Here is a 20,656-nt window from a genome sequence, read left to right on the forward strand (position 1 = left end):
GAAATAGCAAAATAAAAAAAAAGAGTATCGTCGACAAATTGTGGTTCTCTCGTTCGTGGAAATCGAAACAATCGTTTGCAGCGCATACGGGTCAAACATAAAATAAAAAAAAGGGAAGAGAAATAAAGTACGAAAAGGTACCAGCCAAAAAAGGATACCGGCATCTCCATGTATGTAAGTACAACGAAGGTACGTCAGTCCTTTTCTACGTATCCATGTGTACACGTGCGATAGTTATTCCGACTGCGTAAGCAGCCCTCCCATCCCGACGCCGCGGGCTAATCCTCTTTTCTTTTTTTTTTTTCCTTTCCTCCTTGACTTTATGCACGATGGGAGACGTGAGTATTTAACTGTCAGGGCACGAGTCACCGCGAGCATCCGCTTGCATAACTGCTCTTACTTCCAGCGTGGCCGGCCATAAGTATATATACAATCCCCGATGCAAACGCCAACTGTTTAAATACGGCCGCACTCGTGAATTTTCGGGTTTTACCTGCATCATCCTTCCACCTTTTTTCTCCTTTATTTTTTTTTTCTTTTCTTTGCTTTCTCTCTGCGAAAATTATTCATTTTCATTCCATCTCTTGCCATCCGTTCAATGGTGGATTGCTTTGTTCCTGAAAGTACATCGGATTGTATCGTTGGAATGTACACGCGCATCGTCGTGCACACGGGTGAAAAAGCCACGACTACTGAGACAGGGAGTTAAGAAGCGGAAGTCGGCAGTAGCCCGCAAAATAGCACCTATAGGTACTTTTAAGTGTATGATCATACTTATGCACGTATAGGAGGGGTACGACGAATGGCACCACACCTTTGTTACCTCCGCGCCCTTCAATACATAGGTATTATTTAGGTATAAGTTTGTACAGGTATACGGTCCAAGCCAGCCGTGCCATCATGTTTCATTCCGATGAATCACGTTGCGCGTCAAAGGAATAAATATGACGTAGAGTCGCACTCTCTCTTTCTCCGTGTATATCTTGTATTCCTCGGTAGCTCTTGGATATGTATATACAGGAAAGGAGAGAGCGAAACGCAGGCGAATGAAAAAAAAAAAGCCACACGTTGGAATGCGCAAGAAAGAAGGAACAGGTGGAAAAAAAAAAAAAAAAAATGGGTGTGCAAGGGAGGACGAGATGTAAGATACAGATCAGATTGATCGGGGATTGGCTTGAGCATTATAGGATTTTTATTCGTGGACGTGATAATTGTGTGCGTGATGGGCGTTGGTTTTTTTTTTTTTTTTTTTTCGTGCGCTGGGGGAGGGAGGAAGATTTTTTTTCCTTCTTCATTTTTTTGTCCAACAGTCGTTGAGCTTTGAGAGCTGCGTGACTCACTCGAACAAAGGATATATGTACATATATATAGTATACAGAGTCCTTGGCGGCGTCTCCGGAGCTGATGGTTATATACCTACAGCCCGTTTCCGCCGGATCCTCTTCTTCCTCGTTCGTCGCGTGCTTATAAATCGCGCGCACTCACTCCCCGCCAACTAACAAAAGCTTATACCATGCGCGAATCGCTCACTCTTTCTCCGCTCGCGTGGTGATGGGCTGAAACATTTTGACACCAAGAAGGCAATCGGTTTTACCCTCCCGATTGTGCTGTAATTGATCAAGTTATGTGAATATTTATTGTCGGGTTGGAAGGAAAGTTGCCGTACATACAAGTGCAGGATTGTCACACTCTTATTATACGGTATGCAATAGAAGAAGCGGTGTAGTCTCGTGAATAACTTTTAGTTGTACTAAGTGTTACGTCACGTGGATAAGAGTGACTTTTTACGTGTAACAAGGTGCCATTACTCGCTCGGTTAAAAGTTCATGACGCAATTCAATAGCGTAGGAATTTTTTTTTTTTTTTTTTCTTTCTTATTATAATTACATATTTTATCATTTCGGGAATCGAAACGCAGCAACGGTGTATAAGTTTAATTAATTTCAATGATCGCGCTGAAATAAAGTAGTTATCAAGTGATCATCATCGTTCCGCGAATACAAGGGAAAAAAAGGCAAGAATGGCCAGTAGCGTCTCAGGGGGGTTATTAAACTCTCGGGGATGAATTAATGCCGAAAACAACCGTTGTACTGGTAGGTACAATGGGTATACGTATATACGCCATCGGCACTGGCCGTATATAGGTACACCGCGTAAGAGTTATATAACTCACTAACGTGGCATTCAATGATATTTGGCTCGGGGTCCGCGTCCTTCTCTTGATTTTTGCTCTATATCGTAACTACTCGTATAATATATACATATATAATCCAACCACACGTATCAATATTTCGCTATACATCCAATACAAATTTATGGTACCGTAAATCTGTAATATTCGCCCTAAGGTGTTTCACGTGTCGCATCGGAGTCGTACCATGGACATGTGTAGACGCGAGAAAGAGCCTCGATTAAAAAGCCGAACCGTTAAGTCGCACAACAGAGGTATCATTATTAGAGAAAGAGAGAGCATTTATACGTAGGTATATGTATTACGACTGCGGCGACGGCAAATGAAAAGAACAACGAAACGGCACTACCTCGCGTGTGTAACAGTTACTGTGATATATATAGATCACATGATCATCGTCATACACCGTTCGTTTATCACACTGTTAACAAAAGGGATACAAAGGAGTATAGTTGATGGGTCCCAGTGCCATATTTTTCTCGGACGGACGATTTAATTAATGGCCTCTTGGCAGTGCCTATCGCACACTTCCCGCAACACAACGGGACGCTTCTGCATTCGCACGCTGATTCGAGGCCCATCTTAGCTGCGAGCCAGTACAACATACTTAATGGTGGTAACTGTATTGGACGCTCGATCGGTCGTAATAGATGTGATGCATGGTGTATGAGTATATATGTGTATAGGTATACAAGGGAAGAGGATGAATGTATGTATTTGTTCGAGCACTCTTCCCCATCTCTTCCGCTGGTACCTTTACATGTAATTATACAGTATTGATAAAAACTATAGACAATAATGAGTATAAATAAGTGGGGGGAAAAAAAAAACACTTATGGACCTATGCATGTATAATACAATGTATCATATATATTTTTTTGTTCTCTTGTTGCAGTAGCGGTAGCCACTGGAGGAATGGTGTCGATAGCGGACACGGTGCAGATAGAGTGCGCCCGGGAATCGATAATCGTGCAGATCTCGACGGAGGGCAACGCCAACTTCCACGGGTTCGTCTATCCCCGGGGTTTATCGAAGAACAGCTCGTGCCTGCACGAGTACAGGAGCCAACCGGCTCCCATCACCTACACCCTACCCTTAAGGTCCTGCAACACCATGCCCTCCGAACTGGTGAGTGCATGTGTCTATATATAACACCTATATACGTACTTTTGTTTAACCCCCCCCCACTCCCACTCTCTCTATCTCTACCCCTTGTTTGATCTTTCCGCGGAAAAATGTAGATACCGTAAGCCAAGTGGTGTGTACACGTATAGGTATACATTGGGTGTGCAGGGTACCGTTTTTACAACAATAACGGCCAACTCTCTCGTTGCGCACGCGATTTTCAAAATAATAGGCTACTCTACCCCTCTTGGAGTGAATCAAACGTATAAATACCTTGCCTACGTTATTTACGGTACCTGCACTTGTAGGGTATGTTGTAATGGTTGCTTGGATAGGATACGTGTGTACTTTGTACTTGCCTCCAACGGTCCCTTTATACACCACATTAGTCCTGTACTTACGAGGGGGTCGTGTATACATATATACGTACAAGTACCCACGGATCGTTTCGCAATTTACGAAGAGGTAAAACATTTACAGCGCCCTCCCTCACCAATGTAACGTTGACTCCTCGTGTGTATACACACATACACATATGCACGTGAGATTCTTAGTTAGGGGTTCAGAACAGTTGGTCAAGCTGGGGTTTTTTTTTTTCATACATATACTTAACTTAGTTTTTATAACTAGAGTGCGATGTTTATTTTTTTTTTTTTTCATCGGCCATATTGTAGGTGCATCGTTTTATAAATAAATAAATGAAAAAAAAAAAAAAAAAAACTATATGGGGAAGCAAACGGTACTTTTAATTATACAGTAATTGGATTTAATTCGCGGACTCGGCTTGTTGATTCAGCCAGCCAAGTATGACTAAAAGAGCACTCGGTAACAAAGTCCCGACAAATGGCCTTTCGATTAAAATACTCGCAACTCGGTCGTCGCTTCCTAACTGCACCACGATTTATATATATGTATATAGGTGATGTATACGCGTATACGTATATAGCCGAACAAACGGTTCAAATTCGCGTTGGGTGCGGGTGTATATGCATGAGAGAGTGAATCGTTAAAAAGGGAAAACGGTGAAAGCGACGAGTTGGATGTCACAATAGAGTATGGGTATACTGTATACAGCCAATTCCCCGAGTGCAAAACCCGGTTGCACATCTGTATCTATAAACAATGATAAAAAAAAAAGTCGCGATGGCGGTGCCGATGTATATCATTTTCAGTTGTTTGTTTGTGCTTATACTCTCGACCGAGTCAGTATACACGTAATAATATACATTACCTGTACGCCTCGAATTATTGTTTATCCAAAATCACCTGTAGGTACCTACGCCCCGTTGATTATTCCAAATTCTTGATAGAGATAAGTGTTTTGCCGAGAATCCGAGAATAAAAAAAAAAAAATTTATCAACAAATTCTATTATATGTATAAAACACCCGTCGTATGGTACATTTGAAACAAATTGAAACGCGGTGAGAAACGAATCGTGCGATTATCAATTTGAAAAAAAATAGTGCGAATCGATTAGTAAGTATACAAGTAGGTACAGCTGGGTACAGCCATACTGAAATATTATCCTCCCGTTGTACGAGAAAATGTAAAGCAACGGTAGGGTGATATGATGTATACCTATCTATACCTTTACACAATATTACGTTGCACGGCCTAGCGGTACCTATACCTACCCCATCACGGAAGGACGGCATATTCGCGCGTGTATATACATACATACGTGTACAGTATTTACAACGGTTATATCATACATACACCCAATATAAGTATACATGTGTATAGGTAGTACTGCACGCGCGGTGGGCGTTAGACTGAGACGATGCGCCGTATATAGCTGCTGCAGTAAACTATATATATATATACTGTATGTATCAGTTATTTATACAAACTCACACATACATACAAGTATAGAGAGAGAGAGAGAGAGAGAACTAGCGAAGTGAACCGATGATATGCGTCGGCGAGATCGGCTCCTTCTCCTGCAGGGGATTTATATATGTACTCTCGAGCGCCCACAACTGGACCCCCGTTATGTGACCGGAGGAGAGCCCAAGCCACCCCCTCCTAGCTGGAAATCCTTACAGATATATATATATACGTATGCACCTATAACGGATCCCCCGCGTGTTGTTGAGAAGCAACTGTGGGTGTTTCATCTTTTTTACTTGGGGCATCACGTGCATTTAACGAATTTAGTCCCTTTTTCCTCCCTCCCAACTCCCAACCCGGAAAAGTTTTGCACGAGCATCGTGCATACACGTATATATGCATGTACGGTTCATCGCATGCTGCTCCCTAGGGGCGATGGATGAACGAACCTTTCGTAAAGGGTATGCACGTATGTACCTATACCTTTTATCTGCCTATACGAGATACAATTACCCCGGGCCGCAAGTTAAAAACCACCAATACCCGTGTATACACAACATATATCATACCCCGCACCATTGGTACAATAAACACCATATAATATACTCACTTGGGGGGTGAGCGTGTTGGGAGTTGCGCGATTCGGCAATAACGGATCCTGTCGACACGATGCGTGCGCTCCCGAAAGATGAAAACGACGTCAACTGCCGTAAATTGGACGATTAAATCGCTTCCATGTCAGGAAAGGTCGGAGAGGAGTGCGTTGATAACGGTGATCGTATGATATAGTGTGCGATCCAACGTCACCTCGGGCAATTATCGGTTTATGTGCATCAGCGCGCGTTTAACCATAGGCGAGTTAGGCAGCCTGAGCTGTTTATTCTACTCAACGGGAATAACGATTTTTAAAATCACTGTATATAATAGCACACCGAAGGCAGGATGAACGACCGGGAATGCGGAAAAGTCAAGCGTGTGGTTGGTCTCCAGTTTGACACATTCCATACGGTCCCGTGGTCGTAGTTCAAACACTTTATACAATGTATGCTTCGCACTTTGTATTATATACATTACAACGTGATGTAGGGACGAAATGTTTGAATTGTATATGTATATATTTATATACGTGGAGGTACAGCGTGTGAAGGTGAGCCTCGGCAAACACTATAATAAGTATATCTACGTACGTTCCTCCGTTGGTGTACACGAAAGAATCCAACAATCGAGTCATGTGCTCGAGAGTCAACCAGAGGCGCTTCGTTTCCGGAGCGTAATATGTTTTTCCCGAGCACATTCCTCATAACGTACCTACTGTTTGATTTGGCTCGACTCGAGATAAAAATCTCTCGCTTGTAAGTGAGATTTGAAGGAAGTAAAATAAAAAAAAATAAAAAAAATATCTTTCAATTTTCGGGGGACTTGATGACTCGACCGTTCATAAATTACACGCAACAAGTTGTTTCACCGTAAGCCTCTGCAGGACCCCTCCATCGGGGCATCATTGGCAAGCCTCCGTAATGGTCAACGACATCGTATTCCTCGATCATCCGACTCCCGATATCATACCGATCTTCCATTTGTATTTCCACGCGCGTTTCTGTCTAGTCTCAAATCACGCACAACTATGTACGCGAGCGCGCGTGCATCCGTATATAAATAACAAGTAGTAAGGGGGTCGACGATGGGTAAGTGATATTCCGCTCGTACATGTATACAACAACCCCTCCCCCCCTCTGTCCGACAAATATTGCTAATAAAGCGCAACGTCGCGCCATCATAAAACTCCAGCGCACCGCGATACCTGTACATATTATACGCTATATACATATGGGTATAACGTTGTGGGCGTACACACACAAGTTTCTCGTGCTGCATGGGCGCAACGAAAAGAGGGAGAGAGATTCCTTCGCTGCAATCTGCAGTTGTGTGTGTGTGTGTGTGTGTGTGTGTTCTTTACGACGCGACGCGCCCTGCGCGTTATCTCGGCTCTCTGTCGGCAAGCTGTTCTTACACGTACTGCGCGCGCTCCCCGTGAATTATGGCTCGTCCTCGGGGATGGCTTGTAATATTATTTTGCATGGCGTTTCATCCGATCGTTCCTTCCAAGATGCTCTTTCTTTCTTTTTTTTTTTTTTTTTTCCCCTCCATCAAACGTGTTTCTCGCGCAGCTGTCGAAACGTATGCGAATGCTTCGATCAAAGTCGCAACCGCGGTACAAGCTATACCTTGACCCCTTACCCCTACCCCGATACTTACCAAAAAAAAAGTATTCAGGGAAGAAAAAGTTCAAGTATAGCAGCGAGGCTCGAATAACAACATTACATTATACGGATACGAAGAAGCCGTCACTCGCGTAATACACAGGAGGATATTAGGAACCAAGCAATCTCGCGCTCGAGTCGTAACTCGTGTAAGTAACGCGCATGTAATGAATGAGGTAACGCCTCGAATTTGTACCCGATGTTACCCCTCGGCGGACAAAAAGTGCCCAAGTTATGTATAACATTATATGTTTCGATCTTGGGTAAAAAGGGGAAGAAGAAGATGAGCGAACTCGTTAAAAATACACGAGGTGCGTGTGCCGCGCAATCACCGCACGATGCGTTTTTTTTTTTTTTTTTTTTTTTTTTTCCCTCTGGAGGTACTAGCATACCATTTGCGTTTAATGAAAAGCACTTTAACGCCACGACCGTCCTTTTTGAGATTCTTTTTCTTTTCCTATAGCCTCCTCCGTTTCATATACGTGTTTTTCATCAAGACATGCGCGTAAAGTGTATACACGTAAAAATGACTCCGCATGGCTTTCCTCCAGAACGAGCCTTTGGAGAACGAAGAGTGGACAAAGGGCTGTGCGACGTATAAGAATGAAAAAGCACCTCGTCTTCTCTCCATATCGCATAATACGCGTGCCAGCCGTGGTGTTGTCGTATAGGGTCGCAGCAACGACCCCGTGTCTTCCCTTTGCTTCCAAGCTTTGTTGCAATCGTGATTTATGCAAGTACTTAACTTACTGCGCGATTTTCTTTTTTTCTCACCCCCTTTGCCTGTACACACACAGACGGAATAGTTCAGATAGCTGCGAGATGCACTGCAGAGTATAGCTTGAAGATTAATCGGTAGGAAACGTATATATATGCGAGTACACGCGGGTATGCAACTATATTGCGGGCGCTACATCCGACTGTTAATTGGTCGGTTGCTTTGTTTGTTTCTCCTCCTTCTTCTTCTGCTTTGTTTTCTCTTTCATTTTATTTTTCTTTTTTTTTTTTCTTTTTTTTTTTTTTTCGGTGCGTAAGCTTATAGTGCGCGGTGGCTAATTACCGCATCGCGACAAGACAAATGCCTTCCGGAAAATTTTGAAGCTCTCGTACGTACGGCCAAGAGTCATTTTGCATGCGTCGGGTTTTAATGGCTGCACGCGGTCGTGCTTTTACGCGCGAATAAAGTTTTAACGACAAGGGATGGATAGTACAAGAGAAACGGGGGGGGGGGGGGGCGTCGACAGCAGCTGTTAATCGCCCAAGAGCTTCCCTCGGAGAGGAAAAAATAAGTCGCGAGCGAGTAAAGTTTCAATTTGCGTCCGCGAACGCAACCGATTCTCGACTCGTGGTTGTTGCGTCATATAGCTTGGGTTTGAAAAAAAAAAAAAAAAAAAAAAAAAAAGATGCTGCTACAGTATGACATACGCATGACGGAACGGGTGCGCGCGGGCGGGATCGGCAATACCTACACTGGGACACTTGCGCGTAAGAAAAAACGCGCACTACCCACGCCCGCCTCGCGTAATATATATCGTAAAAGTAAAAGTCCACTGCGCTGGTTGGCTTTGCTCGACTTATTCCCGTATAACTCGTGCTTACGTGTACTTATACTGCTTGGTCGTGAAAAAAAAAAAAAAAAGTGTCTCACGCGTAGCGCGTACAGTCGAGTCTGCTAACGCGTGCGGTGTATAATTAGACGGCGCGACGATTATTGCCTCGTAAGGGAATACTTTATTGCGATTTTGTTGAGGTTTTATGGTTTTCCGAGGGTTATTTGCACGCTCGGAACTTGTTGGCGTGGACGCGTTTATGGTTTAGAAATCGGTTTTATTGCCCACCCCTTGCTTCCCTCTATAGGTTTTTCTTTTACACTCGCTGTTAATTGAATGATTTTGGTGTCTTTGCGATACAATCGGTGGTCACGATTTTCGGGATATTGTTGTAACTGTTCAATACTTGCCGTGTATAAATGGAAAGCTGACAAAAGTATAGGATCGAATAGATGTAAGTAGAACAAGCTGAATTTGGTAAGACCGGCTTATCAGCGTCGGAGAATTCCCACGAATCATACAACTATATAAACAACAAAAAACATTCATCAAAAAAACCGCACCACACCTTTACATGTTCTCTCTCTCTCTTTATATATCTGTGTATTCCACGCACACGTAACGCTCGTCCTCCTTGCGTAAGCCTTTCGATACTCGTCATCATCTACTAACCCACTTGTACGCAGAGTTTCTCCTCCGGCAACGTCCTTATAAAAGCGAAGCGGAGAAAGAGAGCTGCACCTCTTCGTTTCGATGTTACGCAACGTTACGAGCCGATCGAGGTTTCAGGGACGACGACGGCGAAACGAGAGCGCTTCGGCGGGGACGCGTTCTTGCACTTGCACTCTCCTTCGCTTCGCCGGCAGTCCCGAAAATGGTCAATGAGTCGAGGGACGAGTGCACTTGTTTTTTTTTTTTTTTGCAACACGCGTGCCATTGCGCATACATATAAATTGGCCAGCCTTTCTTTGGCCTCGGCTCTTTTTTTTTCGGCATGGGCTCGCGATCATGTACGAGGAAGCAAGTGCGCACCTATATATATACCTCTCGTGTGGTTTTAGTTGCGTAACATTATACACTCCTCGCGGTGGTTATCGCGCGAGAGGAGTCGATTCGAACGATGCTCTTAATTGACGGTTGAATTACTTTTCATACATGAATATAATACGTGCGATCGAGGCGGGCTTGCATTTTTTGCACAGCTACCCACAATTCATCCTTGATAACACGTAAACCATGTATACAACGTTGTAAGTTGACCGGCCAATCAGATCGTTGTCGATAGATTCCATCGTCATTGCATGGAAGGGAGGGTGGTGTATCTGCAGATTCAAAGTATCTATATGTGCATGCATCATCCTCCTCCCTGTTACTCATTACAAAGTTGCTGTGTATATACCATCTGAAAGGATCATCACCGTATACAACCTTCCTCCCCCGCCGATCTATTTCGGTCTCGTTGAATTGTTCTTCGTCGCAACAACGCCGACGCTTCAATTGAATATAATTGACCCTCGAAGCTTTGCACCGGCACCAGGTGTGGATTCAATCGGCCCTTGCACGTACAATTATCGTCTCTTCAAATTTATTATCCTCCTCCGCGTGTGTGAGTGCCCGGGACACGCTTGTAATATCTTATTGCGCGTATGATAATACAGTTACATGCGCGTGTGCGCGCGGAAAGCGTCTCATAAATAAATGGATGAGACTCCGGGAGGAAGCTACGGAGCGCGTTTCCCCGTCTCCGGTGAAATTGCTGTAATTTGAAAAACATTTGGATTTTCATCGCGCACGGAGGGTGGCACACCTGTGCATGTAGAATCGGTTTACCCTGCAGTGGACGATGAACTGTACTTTGGGAAAAAAATTTTACCTCGATCACCGGCAAATCCAATCGACGAAAGTACAACTGAAGGCTTGAAAATCCCCACCGAGAAAGATGATGGCTAACAGGTGGGTGAAACCAAGCTTGTCATTGAAGAGAAGGAAAAAAAAAAGGTTGGTTTCCGTTCCCCCCTCATCGTTATTATCAGAGGACGGCAATGATAGCCAAGGGGTTGGACTCATGGGGGGCAGTCTCTCATCCGTATACAAAACCGATTCCTCTTTACGAGTATCTGGTACATGTGCAACAGAGGCACGAATATATCTTATGCATACTATGCTGTCCTTGATCCGGCCTTGCGTCGATATATAAATATATGTTGCATGTATATACAATCACAAACAATTACAATGGTATAATCGTAGGTGTATACCGATGTATGCGCATATAATTTATACTACCCACGTGTAGGTACATACAACAACAACAGCAACAACTTGTGGATGTAACATATCGAGAATATAATATATAAGAGTGCGTGCAGCTCAACCTCAACGGGGAGTTTGCTACCGCTCGTGTTACACGGACGCTTGCGCGCGCTCGTGGATACATCGTTGCGTCGTGTGTGTGTGTGTGTGTGTGTGTGTGTTAACGCTTTGCGGGTATATACAGGTATACATGGATAGGTTGTAATATGTTCAACGCGGCCACACACGCGTGGTCACATGATCCTCCTCCCGAGTCTTTTATCGCTTGTTATACAGTACATTGCAGGGGCAATCGAGCCGAAAGCGAAGGAGGCAAAGGGATAGGGAAAAATATAACCGGGTGGTTGTGCGTGTGATAATCATAAATCACGATGTGCATGCGTGAGCGAAAAGTTATAGGTACCCCCGACAAAAACTCCCCCGAGGTGCTTGCAACTATATCATTATATATATATATTATATACACACATACGTATAAATTGTATCCCCGCTTACCCCATATCCTCCCATCCTGTGGTCACGCGTGTACAACAACGTCGCAGATAGTATGATATCCAGAGAGTCGGCTCCCTTTTGCTCTTATTTCACCTCCAGGTTTGCGTTGTCTCTTTTCTGTGCCGCGTTGCGACGGCGTGTTCTCTCGGCTCGAAGGAAATCGCAGCCTCCCCTTATTCAAACGGCCAACGATAAGATTACGCTCTTCTTCTTGCTTCTGCAGGGGCTTCGTTTAATTACACCGTATTTACGTATACATACCGACATCATCGGTACCGTATCTACAACGAATGGACGCGTTAATGGACCCTCCATTCCCGCACCCTGTGATGGAGCTTAAATGCCACAACAGAGCACAGAGAGGTGTACAATGGGTGCACTCGTGTGCTCTCTCTCTCTCTCGCTTTGAATATTCAAACCAAAGAGTTTTTTTTTTTTTTTTATCTTTACGATGCGCTTTTCAGTGCTCGTTATTATGCTACATCATATATATTATGATTTACGAATGCGTATGTATATATTATACGCCTGCGTTCTTCTGCCATTAGTTATGCTCGGTGGTGGCACAAGCGGCCATTCATGTGCAAAGCAAACGACGAGACGCGACGTCGTAAACTTATAAAATAAACGCGTGACGCGCGCGTCAGGAGACACTCGATTTGCCGTAACTATTTATTATATATGTGCGCATGTATGTATGCATGTACGTAGGCAGTTTTGAAAATTTTATCGGTGCGATGATTGATCTACTCTGTGCGCTACCTGTACACATATGACCACCAACTGCTGAACATGCGAGAATCAAAGTATGTATATGTATACGTTTATAGGTATACATTAGCTTGTGTTTATTTGTTTATGACTGAAATTAATCAAGCGCGTAACTGTAACTGCGGCTTATTACTGCAGGCAACTTTCATAAATCTAACGCATTTCTCTCTTTGCACGGTAAAGGCTGGATTTTGTGTAGCCTGTATATATACAGAGTGTCACCGTAGTGTGTTGACGATGTTCTATACTGATCGTCAACGATCGAAACGAGTCGTTTTTACACTTGCAGTAAAGTACATAAAATATATCTGATTTTCATTTTTTTCACTCAAAGTGCATTGTACAGTTCGACCGATCGCGTACACATCTTTATGGTATACTTATACTCTGTACGTAAATTCTCTACATGCACGATGATGCTAACATCGACTTCCAATGGATAGAATATGGACACGCAAAATCATGAGACATAGGAAATTTTTTTCGTTTTTCCTTTACATCAAAGAAGGATCATCAGTGTGTCGTACTAGCCGGCCACCAAATAAACTCGCGTGCACTTCTAACAAGGCAAAAAGTGGCATTACTCATTTTGCCAAGTGGACATGATAATCCTTACTGGCCATATACATCAAAGTGAGGGAGGCATATCTAAAAATCAATCGTTATCCTGTCCAGCAAAAAAAAAAAAGAAGAACTCTAGACCAGAGGAATTCGAGATAATACGTGCTCTCGACCGTATACCGATCAAACGATCAGAGCGATCGACCAACTGGAACGGTAATTAATCACATTTCTCTCTCTATGTATACTGTATACGCGACCACATGTACCTATTATACCTACGATGAAGGGGGGGGGGAAGAAAAAGGGCTAATGGGACTGGAAAATCGCGTGCCGCTCGATTATTTATCGAGTCGGGATTCGTGAGAAAAAGAGCGCGTGCGGTCATCCACTGCCTGCTGCTATTATGGGTATACACGCCAATTGCACGATGGCGCTTCGTTGTGTATGTATACCATGCCTGATCGTGCGGCTCTCGTTCATTACGCTCGGGGCACCTATACGTGTATACATATATATATATTGTGTACGTATGTACTTGATGTGGCATTGTGCCGCGCGCCCGACTTTCACCCATCTCGATCTTCTTCTTTTCCCGCGTGGAACTATATACAAGTCGATGCTGTTTCCGCTCAGCTTTGAGCTGTACAGTGTATTGGTACGTCGCGGGACAATTTGCGAAAACAATGGACTGGATGACCAATCGGTGCTGGGTATCTCCCTTCGCCTGTTTTTTTTTTTTTTTTTTTTTTTTTTTTTTTTTTTTTTTTTTTTTTTTTTTTTTTTATTTCTCGAACAAGAAAATCACAGTAGCTGTGTATACACTGTTGTTTCCAGAACAATGCGACAGATCTCGGAGGGACATTATTTTTCATATCGTTTATCTGGGAGTTTCCCTCAGTTTTCACTCAACGATAGGCTTCTACATAAGTGAACATTTATTTTGACTCGAGTACAGCCAATGATTCGATAACCCATTGAAACTCTCGTGATGTATACAAATTTTTCACAATATTATGTATTGAATTTTTTCCCCCTTCTTTTTGACTCGTACACGTATTCGTTAACTCCTTTTATTATTTTATGAATCACAAGGATCAAAAGGAGCATTGAACTTGTACATTTCATATACAGTATATGCTTTACATCATCTGGATCCTCGAGATAATTATGTCAGACGTTGCATTACGTATATACATTGCAGGTATACAGCTTCTTCGATCGGCAAGTCCTGACGCGGTCTCGATCAAAGCCTGATGGGTGACACGTTGATTATACCCCGCATTACTTTCGCGCCGAGCGTCCGAAGAGCTATTCCTGCTCGTGTGAAAACACAAAGCCTCGAGGAAAGTTTCCATCGCAGGGGCTCGTAACACCTCGCCAATGTTTTCCAAAGCACGAATAATACATACTTACTTACTTACCAACGCTTTTTACCATTAGGCGCACGCAACTTTGCCCGTCTCCGAGGGACCTTTGTCTCTAAATTGCACGGCCGCTGCAGCCAAAAGGCGGCATTTAAGCGCCGATGGATCTTCATCGATGCGCGTTACCCGCCCGACCTTGTCTGGAAGGTTTTGTTTTTTTTCCACTCAATCCTCGCTCTCCCTACTCATTACCTCCATGATTGCCGGCTCTCTCTGACAGGCGCGCAGACCCATCCGTCGCTGCGTACACCAATACACTCGATGGTTAAATGCATCCGCGGATAGAGCAATTTTCGTTGATACCCTTTGCAAATAAACGCTCGTAAGTAAATTTCGACGCAATATTGGCCACAACGTTATATATACATACCTCCGTCGAAGTCTCCGCTTCGCGTGTCTTTTGTATACCAATATACCTGTATTGTGCACCCGTAAGCGTATATAAGTAGTTGGGCGCAAATTGATACAGAGGGGCAGATAAGGTTACAGCGCAACGAAACCGATTTATACATATAAGGTATGTAATACATCGCACACGCGCGGCACACGGTGCGTTAATGGCGACAACGCGCTAACGCGTTTTCTCACAAACATTCGTTCCCTCTCGGCACGCCGGGGGGGTGGTGATGGTTGGAAAAGAAAGAAAGGGAGATCCCCTATCTCCCCAATACGAACGCCAGCGCGAAATAACTCTGGAATAGGTGTATGTGTATTCAAACGAGCTTTAGCCGAGGGCTGTTATATATATGTATGATCGTCTTGGCGGAAAGTATGCAGATACACGGTACCGATTTATACGTACACGCGTGCGGAGGAAGAGAAGAAAAGGGAATTCGGTATAAAGAACGACGCGTGCAAAATAGCGCCTCTTGCGGATACACACCGTGTACGTATATATATATATATATATATATATATATATATATATATATATATATATATATATATATATATATATATATATATATATATATATATATATATATATAAAAACGGAGGGAGAGAGAGAGACGGTGTAAATCGGCGATAAGCGGCTCTAGGGGGAAATCGAAGAAGTAGCTTCGAGGTGCGAGCGAGAGGGCCCCTAGCCGCAGGGCTCAAGGTCAGAGACGAGGACAAACCGGTACCACGGATGTTTTGCCCTTCCCACCCCCTCTCAGAGGAATGCGCCCTGCAGAGAATTGTAGCAGCAGAGGTGGGTGCACATATACACACGGTTGTGCGTCTCTGTCACGCGGAGCTGAATTTTTTAATGGCTCACTCGTATTGGCACCAAATGAACATAGAGGTACTCGCGTTTGTGCGGGGGTGCGAAGCCACGGGGACGATTTTCATAACGGAGTATACCGGAGCTGTTGCGTCGTAACGGGGCGTTGCTACAGCTCGCAAACCGGTAGACTTGTATTGTACTTACCCTGCAAGTGTACATCACATAAATGGGGAGTATATATACATTTTGTGCATGCGCGTATATACGGAGGTATAGGTGCCGTCAGGGCGGTTTAATTCAACGGTGCCGTTGTCGCGACGGACGTGTTTATGGTTTTTGATTCAAGTCCGGGAGTCTGATTTCGAGATAATAAGTACTCCGTAGAGGAGTGCGCGTGTGTTACCATGCAAAAATCGTACTTCGGACAACGCGATCCTCGTATATATACGTGTAACTGCGCGACTCGTAAGTTATATACAAACCGCTGGACTCCGGGGCACAATAGTGGATGTAGAATTATTCACGCTTCTGGTTCTCGACAGCTCAATAAGAACCGAGGAATACGTATATATATTCTTTTTTCTTTCTTTTTCGTAATTACGTCTCTCAAGTATATATTATACGTTCGGCGCGTATATGAATACATTTCAAGCCGCAGTGTCCGGTTTGGCTCGAGAAACTGGAAGTATGTTCGTGCGAGCTGGAAGATCGTGTTGGTTATTTTATTTTATTTTATTATTTTCCTTGGACACAACATCGAGTGCGGGATACAGTTGAGAATCCCTGAGGATTCGCGCGCGAATAGCCCGAGAGCCGCTTATACATACTAATATATGTGCGCGCCGTAAATATATGGTGTATATACTATAGGAAAGATCAACGACTCGCTGCTTTGGACGTGAAATTCCAGTATTCGTCGATTCGGTGGACGCAAGTTCGTTGCACGCGACTGATACCTCGCAGCTTCTCAGGCTATACGAGGGTGTATCCGTGTGCATGTATGTGTGCGCCGCGCGGGGTGGAATTATATACGTATACTATATGTACATCGGTACACGACTTTTCGCTTACACCAACAGCGTGTTTCACTTGGTCGCGCTAAAACGCGCAAATTGTGTGTACTTCCCTCTTCTCTCTGGTGTCCGTCACGTGTGTAACAAAGAACTTGGCTTCTCGCTCTGCGAATTCCTCTGGCACCTCAAAACTCACGTACCTACCATCCCACGTTAAGTGCACGCCAACTGCATCGGTACTTACAGCTTTTTTCTTCCTTTCTTTTTTTTTTTCCTCCTACTATACGTGTACTGCATTTTCATTTGATTACTTTGTTGGGATCTTCGCAAAAAAAAAAAGTTATCAATGAGACGTCCAATGGACGATCTCTTGTCTTTTTCCGAGTATTGCGGAGCTTGAAAAAAAAAAAAAAAAAAAAAAAAAAAAAGTCATCACTGCAATGTACAATCAATAAAAAAATAGACAAAAGCAGTACTCACGGTAAAAGTAAAAACCGACCATCTCGCGAAAGCATCAATAAGTAATAAACCTATATATACATAAACTCATAAGTGCACAATAGACAGTGCGCGAAGGTATTAATTAAATCATTACGGTCGCAAAAAAACGAGCGCCCGATCTGATATTCACCAGCTGTATACGTATGTATGCGAATTGATTGCCACGGGTTGTTGGGAGTAGAAAAAGGGTAAAAGGTAATTCGCCACTGCAGTGAGTACTTGTTCTGTTGGCATACTGCTCGACAAGCATTAAACACACAAGGGACGCTTATGTATATATGTACAGCATCGGAGGGGCAGGCGAGTAATAGCTGTGTATATGTATATGTGTACAGAGCAGGGCAATGTCGCCTCGGTACAGACCGTCCGCGCGCATTATAAGAATGTCATTCCGCGATAACGGTCATAATACAAGGCAAATAAAACGCACCACATAATATACAAGTACCTACGTCCACGTATACTGTTGACTACCTATACACGTTGTACAATCATGTATCCTCAGCAGCGTCTCGTCGGCATGTAATGCAACAGCATCCACGTATAGTAAAGACCATGGGGTAGTCGGTGTATAATATATTTATATACACGCACGCGAGCATGCATGTGTAAGTATGTGATATATAGTAAAAAAAAAAAAAAAAAGTAAAGCGCGCAATATTAACGATGCAGCTTGCAATAGGGTTGGGTTGGGGAAAAGGGGGGGGGGGTGTACGTAGCACTATTATGCACGCGTGTATAAGTATATAGGTATACCCATCCATCTATGTACACCTAATAAGAAGAGATGATATTATATATTATGTACAAGAAGCATGTAGGAGTAAGGCCACAACAGGTATAAGGGAGAGATACAGCATCCGCGCGCTGAAATTGCAGATACAAGTTGGGTTGAGAACCAGCAGCGGAGCTCGAGAGGTAAGGGGGTAGGGTGGGGGGGAACCCGCGAGGTAGAGTTGCCCCAAGGAGGGAGAGGATCGGGGAGAGATATCGCCGGCCGGGGCCCTTTTGCTTCTCGGAAGATATAGAGAGAGCGCCATAACTCGCGGGCCCGACGCCGCGCCGCGGACCGGTCTCTCTTTCTCCTCTCCTACGTACACTTATATATATATAATATACTCTAGCGTCCCTCTCCTCTTTGTTTCTCGTGCTTATACTACTACACGCTCCTCCGTGGGCCCTCCTTCTCCTCTACTTCTCTATATCCCTGGGAGAGAAAGGGGGAGGACAATGCTTGCAATGTGTGGCGCCCCGATGCATAGCTCCGCGGGGTTCATTGCCTCCTGCTCGGGCTCCGCGAACCTCCGAATAAGGCAAAAATCAGAAAAAGCTCGGCCAAGCAACTTTTCTCCCTCTTCTTCTCCTCCTCCTCGTGCGTGGTTATCTCGGAGAAAGAGCCTCCCTCGCACGCACACTCTTCGCCTTTTTTTTTTTTTTTTTTCGCGACTCTTGCCTTTCCGTGTATAACTTCTTCCCTCCACCAGGATAGTAATTGCATACATATATACATCGGTGTACGTATGGTACGCGCAAGCAGTGTTTGTCGCTTACTGTCGCGTCGTCTCTGTAAATTTTTCGGTCTCGCGCATAATACACATGCCCGCATCTTCGGCGTTCCTCTGCGTACTTACAGAATCAACTTTTCTTCTTTTCCCTCTTTTCATCGTTTGCTGGTTTTTTTTTTGTTTTGTTTTTTGTTTTTGCACATTATTTGCTCATTTAAATTCGATTGTATGCATTTTGGAACAGCTACATCACAACAAGAGGTAATGTAAAAAGTGTGCGATATATTATAATGTACCCTGTTCATATATATAATATATATGTATATGTAGGTACTTGCGTAACAACGCAAACGAAAGCGATTTTTTATTTGCCCCGTATACTTTTTCTATTTCCAGTGTAAAAAAGTCCAAAGACTTTCGCCAAACGGAAACTATACGAGTGCAATCTATGGTGTATACGTAAGTGCGTATACGATCATATATACACACGTATATGTAGAGAAACGCAAATAGTTATATTATATAGGCATGTATACAGTTGGCAAAAAGGCCAAAGTCGTAATGTACCAGTGAAAGTGGCTCCCTGCATTTCCACCCTCCTGAGCGTGTACTTACACGTGGACAAACAAAAGCATAAAAGTCTGGCTGATTGCGCACCGGTCAACCTAAAACCACACGCGAGATGGGCTCGCTTTTGCTCGTCATACGTGCGCCTACCTACATACCTAACTACCTACCCACTTACGTTATATATTATGTACCTCTGATGTATGCTCCACCACCACCATCATCATCATCATCATCTGAATTACAGAACACAGCCGCATTTGAATGAGCTTTTCAGACCCGCGTATACGTATATGGATGAAGTCATCTTCACCCACTGCGGTGCATGTACATATTTTAAGTTACACCATGCAAGTGATGATACACGTATCGTGGCTATACGTAGTTTACGGATTTGGCTTTGTCCTTTGCACTGCGGATCGGATAACGTTATTCTGTGTGTATGTATAGGCAAGCTACAAGCTTTGTCCCTTTGGTATGATGCACATGTATACATGGGTATACACGCTATCCCCCGCAGCCCTCGCCGTAAAACTTCATTAGCGCGGGCAAAAAATACCCCGAGAGCTGGACAGAGGGGCCCAGAACCCAGTTGCTTTAACACGGGGGAATCGGGTGTTACAGGTAAAGGGTATATATATACCCTATGTATAGGGTCACTCAAAGGCGCCAAGAGCTGTTTTCCCATGCGCTGGAATGCATGCTGCTGCTGCTCTGTTGCGGCAGGGCAAGGGATTTTTCCACCTCGGCGACTCCACGGACGAGTACATATGGTACTACGATATACTATACCCGCGTCGATGTATTATAATATACACAAGCTTTGATTTACGGATTTTGCGATTCCAGTTTCTCTTCTCCAGTTTTGGATTCGAGAAAACATATGCGAACAGCATAGGTACACATAGGTTATACGAGGAATTCGTTAAGATAAATTATACATAAAGCTTTGGTGTACCCGTACAGCTCCACCTCTGCGGTATATACTATTAACTCCTTGACGTGCATCCTTCCATCGGTCCGGGTGTACTTATATGCCTACTGCCTTCATTACGATCACGCGAACGAGATGTAAGGGGCTCTGCACGGTATTGTATTAAATATAAATATATATGTGCGAGAGCTTGCACGTGTGCACGGTATCCTCCGAAATTCCTTTGTCAAAGAGCCCGAGAGCTGCCGAGCGGCGCAAAATCTAAAGGCCGTGTACGTATTCGCGTCTAATAAAGTTATGGTCCCAAGGTCGGGAAGGCAGACATAGAGCCGAACTGAAAAAAAAAAAAAAAACCGGCTCGCGCCATTTTTAATTCCCGTCTGCGGGGCGTTCTTGGTTC

General features: G+C 43.9%; 1 protein-coding gene across 1 annotated transcript in view; it reads left to right on the plus strand.

Annotated features, from left to right (window-relative positions):
• Window positions 1-20,656, plus strand: part of pio (zona pellucida domain-containing protein piopio) — a 66,666-nt gene that overhangs the window by 32,720 nt on the left and 13,290 nt on the right. The window contains exon 4 of the mRNA XM_089592942.1: window positions 3,087-3,319. Within this exon, the coding sequence (XP_089449068.1) occupies window positions 3,087-3,319 (233 nt within the window). The remainder of the gene's footprint in view (window positions 1-3,086; window positions 3,320-20,656) is intronic.

This window comes from Copidosoma floridanum, unplaced genomic scaffold (assembly GCF_036245765.1).
Source record: "Copidosoma floridanum isolate Cflo_tuat_1 unplaced genomic scaffold, Cflo_Japanese_pri ptg000019l, whole genome shotgun sequence".
In the NCBI taxonomy this organism is placed as follows: domain Eukaryota; kingdom Metazoa; phylum Arthropoda; class Insecta; order Hymenoptera; family Encyrtidae; genus Copidosoma; species Copidosoma floridanum.